Source organism: Gavialis gangeticus, unplaced genomic scaffold, assembly GCF_001723915.1.
Source record: "Gavialis gangeticus isolate Ggan-Ray unplaced genomic scaffold, GavGan_comp1, whole genome shotgun sequence".
Lineage (NCBI taxonomy): Eukaryota > Metazoa > Chordata > Crocodylia > Gavialidae > Gavialis > Gavialis gangeticus.
Window position 1 is genome coordinate 163,587,391 of NW_017728992.1, and position 8,332 is coordinate 163,595,722.

The 8,332-nt window shown below is 43.7% G+C and overlaps 1 protein-coding gene across 1 annotated transcript; it reads left to right on the forward strand.

Moving 5' to 3' along the window:
- The first annotated feature begins 2,249 nt into the window (after positions 1–2,249).
- On the forward strand, positions 2,250–7,849 carry ODF1 (outer dense fiber of sperm tails 1). Its single transcript, XM_019520354.1, has 2 exons — positions 2,250–2,644; positions 7,276–7,849. The coding sequence occupies exons 1-2, from the start codon at positions 2,361–2,363 to the stop codon at positions 7,586–7,588; spliced, it is 597 nt and encodes a 198-aa protein (XP_019375899.1). The 5' UTR covers positions 2,250–2,360; the 3' UTR covers positions 7,589–7,849.
- The last annotated feature ends 483 nt before the right edge of the window (positions 7,850–8,332 follow it).

Genomic DNA, 8,332 nt, shown 5'->3' on the forward strand with positions numbered 1-8,332 from the left:
TGGTAATGATTTGGCCCAGGGGTTTTGAAAGGATAAAAGATGATTGGAGGGCTTGGGATTCCCTTTCCTCACCAATCAGGCCCCAGAGACTCCCCCTCCCTGTCCCCTGATTGGCCCCTTGGGTCACCTGGAGGGGGATAAAAGGGGCAGCACAGCTGACTCAGAGGAGACCAGCGATGGATAACAAGGAAGGAGTTTCAAAGAGTTGGGCCAGCGGGGCTGGAGCAGTTGCCCCAGAAGAACCTGAAGGAGAGGGACCTGCAGGCAGCAGTGGGACCCTCAGCAGCACGGTGTGCAGGAGAGTCTCCCCAGCTCCAGCAAGAAGCGGAGCAGTGACCCAAGAGGTTCCCAGCTCTGCTTCCAGCTCCTCCAGCAAGAGGCCAGGAAGCTCAACATGAGGCAGGGGCTCCTGGACGGTCAAACCCCCCAGCAGCTTAGAGCTGTACCAGCACTGGTGGCTGTGTGGTAGGGTTTCTGCCTTCCACATGGAAGAGTTGAGTTTAAATCCCAGCTGAATTAAATCAGAGTGAATGAAGTTACAGGGAGAAATTCTTGTTGCAGTGGAATGGGGTCACTGTGTTTTCCTTCTTTCCCCCCTCCAGGTACCTAGGCCCTATATTTCTTGTTATTTGATGTTTTGTATTTTTTGCATTTTATATTTTGCCAACCAATATTGTTCATTGTGCTTTTTGTGTTCTATATTTTGTTAAACCTGTCTTTTGTCAACTGGATGAATATATGAACAAATGTAAATGCCTAACTTTTATTGAATCCTGCTCCCTCGGGGCATTGTAGTGTCCCCAGTACCACCTGGTTTGTACATGTTATATTCCCACTACTGTTTTTCTCATTAAAAGGTAAATGGTTAAGTCCCCATTGGTGGTCTGGTTCTGCTCTATAGGGGAAGAAGGGTCTCTACACCTCCCACAGCGCTTGTGCACCTGCTCTGATCCCTTCAATTGCAGAGGGGGTACCTCTTGGAGTACCACCTGGGTTATACTTCTCAGTTATGATCTAGATTTACTTAGTACAGAGCTGGAGGGAAGGAACAGAAATGGCTCCCTGACCTCTGTACCTCAATATTTAGGTCGGTTGGATCCTACTCAATTCCAGGGCTAAGTTAGAGCAGCTTCAGGGCTATTTTCATTTCTACTTAGCTGTGCACAGTTCCAGCCAAAGTGGATGCCTTCTTCCCCTGCCCCAAAGTAGCTAATATTCTTAAGCCATAGAACTGTTATATCTTCCCTATACTACCTAATACATCCACCCATCATGGAGACATTCTGTAGGGCCTGGAGGTTCCTGACTTTATACTGGATTACAGGGGGGCTGCAGTATGACTGACAGTCAGGGCCAGAGACTTGTATCCAGACACTGAAATACCATAATGATGGGCACATGAAGATATGCACACTGTAATTTGCATTAGCCTTCAACTACCTACCGTTTAGGCTATAGTATCCATTAGTGATAACATTGTCTTATATCACCATAGACAGTACATCTCATTTGAATTTACATCTTTTCCTTTTTAAGACTGTAGTATGGTAAGTAATTGCAAATATATCAAGCAGGTTAACCTCAGTGGAACAACTTTTAAGAGGAATAGTGCAAGTCAGCAAAGTTGCTTTCACTAAAATAGTCTGCCAGGAACATATTTTTAACCTGCTCATTACTGAAGCAGTGCTTCCTCTGAAGACAGTTAAGTCAGAGGGAATTTTGCCTGAGTCAATATTGAGTCAAAAAAGAGGAAAGATTTCAGTTTTGCCTGACTAAGGACAGAGCAATTGCATCTGCTCATCCAGCTTTCACCCATCTGCCGTACATGCTAAAAAAAAAGTTTGTGAACTATAACTAAACTAATGCAATATTGTGATGGAAACCTTAAAAGAATCAATAAAGCCATATTTGTATTTCTTTGATATCTATATAACACTGATATTTTGCACACACATTATCAAAGCATATAGTAAATACAGACACCACACACAGGAACACAAAATAACATACATGGGCAATGGGGAGTTACAGTTGCTGCGGAAACCATAAATTATCCATAACTTTGAATTTCCTAACTTGTGTGTGCACAAAATACCAGCCAGAATGCTTCATCAATGTAGTGTTTTGCATTTAATAGCTCTCTGGGAAATCACCACTGATTGCAGTTCCCATGACAACTACAGAATTGTGACATTTGCAGGCAGATGATGTCATAAAATGCCTGCTAGAACTCAGCCAAAGCATCTACAGTTTGTTTTTAAAGCAACTTCTGGTCAGAGCGCTTGCAAGACAATTTTTTCCCCACGAGTGCAAACAATCAGAAGTTGTACTCGTACGCTAATATGGTTTAAAGTTTTAGGATGTCTTTGTGCAGTCGCTTTTTGGAAGATGCCAGGCGAGATCTGAGGAAGGCAGACAGAGAAATGAGAAGACAGCTGAGGCTGATGGATCTGCATTCACGTTACCTGTGTACCTACATACATCCTCACTGCCTGTGCAGCGTACACCTACATCCGCATTGCCTCTGTGAATTACCTCCATACCCCCACAGGCTGTGTGAATGGAACTGTCGACCATCATGCCTCACAGTTTGGGAGAGAAGGGCCATTAAAGCAAAACTAGAGGCAGAGCGAGAACTGGCCAGGTAACTGAGCTGCTGAGTAGCCTTTAAACAGGATTGTGGGGAAAAAAATTGACAGCTAAATTCTGAGTCAGGATGGAGTTGGATAAATATAACATTAGCAGTGTAATAACTAGAATAATAGAGACCAGCTGAGAAATGAGTAGGAACTGTAAAGTTGGAAAACCAGTGTAAGGACATGGTCTAGAAAGTACGGTGAGAATTATCCCAGCAACACCTGTAAGTTAAATATCATACATCCAACTAGGGAAAGAAACAGGATTCTATAACAATAACTCTCAAAACCAACACATTCAATATCTTAAAGGCTGTTTCAAACTCCGTGAGAATCCATTGACTCTCAGATTTAACCACAGATCATATTTAACCACAGATTATACAAGTATAATCCACGTTAACTCTATTAAGTGTTGAGGAATTTACTTATTGTTATTTTTGCTGTTTGTAGTGAAGCTTTGGATTTATTCTAGTATCAGTAGAATCCTTGAATCTCTGATAAATGTTAAAAACTTACTTTTACAGAAGTATAAAAAAGCAATCAGTAAGTAAGAAATCCTTAGCAAAGCAGAATATAGTTAGTAAGAGAGGGAACCTCTTTCACAGTGTTTATTAAAGAAGTTATTTTAATATGGTTTGCTTAACTTCTGTCAAATATTGGGCCTGGAGATGAAGCCTAAATTTTGCTAATTAAAATTTGATACTTTCATTACATACTGGGTGCATCTACACATGCATCTGATCCGGGATCAGTTTACTTGTGAGTAAACTACTTGTGAGTAAATGCTCCTGGGCAGGTGTCCACACATGCAGGGAAGCAGGAGTAGATTTGTTGCTAAAAGCAGCAAATGGCTCCTGCTTCCTGCGGCCCTGCAATGGGCCCCTGCCGCCACCAGGGGGAGCTTTAGGCTCCTCCTGTGTGCTAGTTCAGGGGCTGGCAGGGGTGAAGCAGGTCCCAGCCCCCTGCCCTACCTGCCAGTGGGGTCAGGATCTGGGACCTGCCCCACCCCTGCACCTCTTTCCAAGCCCCGTGCCTCGATCATTGATCACTGATTGGGGCATAGGGCTGGGACCTGCCCCTGACCAAGATAGTTCCCAGGCCCTGCTCTGTGATTGTGGGGCAGGGGCTGCAGAGCTTGTTTCCTGCTTAGTTTCATGAGTGCAGAGCTGGTGAGAAGCAGGCTGGGGAGCTTGTTCCCCACTCAGCTCCACGGTTACAGATAAGGATCTCCCAGCACTGGCCCCACAAACACAGAGCTGGTGCTGGGAGATAAGGGCCTCCCAACCTGAGCCCCAAGACCATGGAACCTGGGCTAGAAGATAAGAGTGGGCTAGTAGATGCATGACAAATAGAGCCAAGGAGGTGATACTTCCCCTCTATCGGGCACTGGTCAGACCGCAGCTGGAATACTGCATGCAGTTTTGGGCACCACAGTTCAAGAGGGATGCGGATAACCTGGAGAGGGTCCAGAGAAGGGCCACTCGTATGGTTAAGGGCTTGCAAGCCAAGCTCCACGAGGAGAGACTAGGGCACCTGGACCTCTTCAGCCTCCGCAAGAGAAGGTTGAGAGGCGACCTTGTGGCTGCCTATAAATTCATCATTGGAGTGCAGAAGGGAATTGGTGAGACTCTACTCACCAAGGCGCCCCTGGGGGTCACAAGAAATAATGACCATAAGCTAGCAGACAGGAGGTTTAGACTGGACATTAGGAGGAACTTCTTCACAGTTAGAGTGGCCAAAATCTGGAATGAGCTCCCAAGGGAGGTGGTGCTCTCCCCTACCCTGGAGATCTTCAAGAGGCGGTTGGATGGGCATCTGGCTGGGGTCATCTGATCCCAGTACTCTTTCCTGTCTGTGCAGGGGGTCGGACTCGATGATCTATCGAGGTCCCTTCCAACCCTAACATCTATGAATATATGAGTCTTCCAGCCTGAGCCCTGCAACCACGGAGCTTGGGCTGGGAGATAAGGATCTCCCAGCTCCTGCTCCCTGCTTGTGATATTGAAGCAGGGAGCTTGGAGCTCCCTGCTGCTGGGGAAAGGGGACACAGCCTTCACCTGGGGTCTGGTGGTGGAGCAGTCTCCTGCCCCTGGTGGCTGGCTGACTGTGAACAGATTTGCTCCCAATCAGGTAGCAAATTCACTCCCAATTAGTGAGGTTTACTGCACAGTAAGCATGTACATGTGTAGACACACATGCTTAGTGCACAGTAAACTACACTACTTCACAGTAAAATGTGTCATTTAGATCCACCCACTAAGGACATAATATTGTCCCATAATCTCTACTGTGCTCAATTTCCACTGGATGCAAGAAGGCTGGAGGAGAGGGATAAAACTGAAACTAGCATTGGGCTTCCCAGTCTGTGGGTTAGTTTTATACCAGCCCCAGTAATACAGAATAGCCTAGGGGTCACTCTCAGCTTATTAAAAGGTAACAGCTTTTCCAATTGTGGTAGCTGCCACTCAGACACAACCTCTTCCAGGCTGTGTATAGGACAGGGTGACACAGAGCTGACTAGTGAAGTTATCCTGGATTTTTACCATAATTAAAATTAGAATTTGGTACATAGCATCAAATTGTGAAGTCTTTACTCAAACAAGTACCAATGAAGTTAACAGGAGTTTTACCACAGTAAACACAGAGAAGGGACTTCAGGATCTGATCTAATAGTTCCAATGAAACATTTTTCCAGAGTATTAGGTCTTTATTGTTAAGCCTTGCCACACTGTTTATTAAATTGGCTTCATTTTCATCATGTATCTGCTCATGCTGCTTTGATCTAAAGTCACTCAAAAAAAGGATTTCAGCTTGTCAGTCTAGAATAATCATATTGATGCTATAACTTTCCAGTCACCATGGTCCTTCTCCCCAACTTTTATTCATCTAAGATCAACCATTCCAAAGTGACTTGAAAGAATGTCCAAGGAGGTGAAAGCAGAGAACTCGTGAGTTCTCATGGAGCAAGAAAGATAATTCAACTTAGCACAAAGTTTTGAAAAGTTATCTTAACCATGCATAGTAAGAATAGTATGGTTGGAGTGTTGTTGTAGCCATAATGTTCCAGGAAATGTACAAGAGGCAAGGGTTGTTTTTTGAAAAAAAAAAGATATCTTCTGTTGGACCAGCTGTATAGTTGGGAAAGATGTTGGACACGTTTTGAGGCATAAAGCACTCTTAACAGTCCTGGAGTTGGAAGAGACTAGAGATCCTGATAGACATTATTTTTGTAGTGCCACAAAGTTTGTTGGGTGGGCTATCAAGGAATCATCTGCTCTCCCTCCTTTCATGGGAGTCAGAGAGTGAGAGCAAAGCACTGTGGGATCATGGAGGTCTAAGACCTAGTCACATGTTAAATTTGTCTTTCAAACAGCAACTTCTTTGTAATGTATTGACCATTTTTTTGTGGTAGATTGCCCATCTTTATCTTGGGACAAATTCCTTTAACATTTGGCATGTTATGATTTGTTGTAGGAAACTCACATATAGCCGGCAATACATATAACATCTACCAGGGCCCTGGTGTAAACTACCATCTTATTGGCCCTGTCTATGTATGTAATATTTATGTATTCTCTCAATCACAAATATCTTTTTAAGATGGTAGCTTATGTCCCATTCTGTCTGTTACAGTTGAGGCTGGGTTCTTCTACTGAGCGTTTTGAAAATGGTTCAAACAAGAGTCATTCTTCTAGATGCTTAGAGTTTATTTCATAGTGTACAACAGGGCTGCCTAACTAGTGGCCCAACCCATAGGCTACATGTGTTCTGCAAGGAGTTAAGTTGTGGTCCAAGGCTCCTGCCCAGCTGCCTCTCTCCTCATTGCCCAGGCACTAGAAGCCAGAGTCTCTGGGCTCCCCTTCCCTCATCTGGCTGTTACTTCCTTCCCCCACCCCAGGGATGGGGCACTGTGGTAGTGAGAAGAGCTGATGGTGAAGCTAAGGGTTACACAGTGAAACAGCAGGGGAGGTTGAGGGCCTGTGGTAAAGGGGGTTATGGCACACGGTACAGCAGTGGGGCGTGGTGCAGGTGTGCAGTGTAGTCATGGATACAGTGCCATGGTGCAGGGCATCCATGGGGTTGGTGGCCCCAGGTGACCATGGCTCACTTTGGTGGAACCTGTGGGGTAAACAGCCTATGGCTGCCTAGAAGTTGTACAGTCCTGCTGTAAGAAATAATTTCAAGAAGAAATAATTGTAACGACCCAGTTACCCTCCATCCAGGAGCATTGCAAGGAGGCACTTTTTTTTTACTGCCACTTTTCTTTTACTGCCAAACCCATACATAGATCATTTGAAACAAGAGTACTCAGTAGAAAATGCAATTCACTTTAAATAGCCATTTGATGGTGGGGAGTGATATGCTAAGGTGACATGAACCTCTTCCCCTTCAGAGCCTCCTCATTCTAAGACTGCACAAAGGAATCCCTTTGATTACAAAGGTAACAGCATGCTCATTGATGGTGACACAAGTAGCATGCTTCAGTATACATATGAGAATAGATTCTCTTATTTTATATTTACTTCCTTGCCCTCAGATAAATGTGTTCCTATTCTTGCTGTTTATTGCATTAATCTTTTTTAAGCACTTGAACTGAAAGATGATATTCTTATTCGTGTTTTTTTATTTATTGTAGTGAGCGAAGAAGAATTAATAGGATGTTGAGCTCATGCCATGATCATAAGCTTTTAGCTTTGATGGATGTTAAAGGTTTTGACCCAGAGGAAGTTACAGTAAAGGTGAAAGATGGGAAAGTTAAATTATTAGCTGAACATGAAGAGGAATATAGGACCCTAAGAGGAAAGGAATACAACTACAAAAACATTACTAAGGAGATCAATTTGCCTCCAGGAGTGGATGAAGATGAGGTGATGTACACTGTAGGACCCAACAGCATTGTGAAGATTGAAACTCCCCGCAGGTGTTATCCTTGCCTTCTAAGTCTGTGACAAAGAACTCAGCGGACTCAGAGCAGCAGTAGTCACACAGTACTTGGATATAGTACAAGCAATTCATGTTTTGACTTCACCCTCTAAATATTTGGTGGCATCTGTTTTGACCACTTTAGGAGCAAAGATAGAACTTCAAAACTGTGTGAATATCAGTCCATTAGCTTCATTTGAGAGGGTTTCTTTTGAGTGTGATATGATCACAATGATAAAAACTTGTTTAGAAATGCTGAACTATGTCACCCTGTTAAGTAATAAAAGACCCTAATAGGTAGTGCAACTCCAGACATTGTCATGGCCTTTGCTTCATAGTTGCATACATTTTAAGGGAAGGGATAGTTATGATAATCCATAAAAACAATTCCTACATCAAATCCATAATTTCACTTCAAGCTATCAGACATCTTTTAGAAAAACATCCAGTCTTGACATAACGGATTCAAGTGAAGGAGACTGCCATGTCTATAGGTAAATTGCTCCAATGGCTACTTACACTCATGTATGACTTGCATTATTTCTATTGGCTGATTCTTGACCTTTATTTCTACTCTGAATCTTCTGAGCTCCAGCTGAATCTCATTATATCCTTTTCTGCAGAAGAGCCATCCATTATCAGTTATTTCTTCACTGGGTATGTCTACATGTGCAAATGCTCTTGGATGGGTTTACTCCAGAGAAATTTACTTTGGAGTAAACCCACCCATGGTAGGCATCTACACATGTGGCCATTTGGGAGTAGATTTG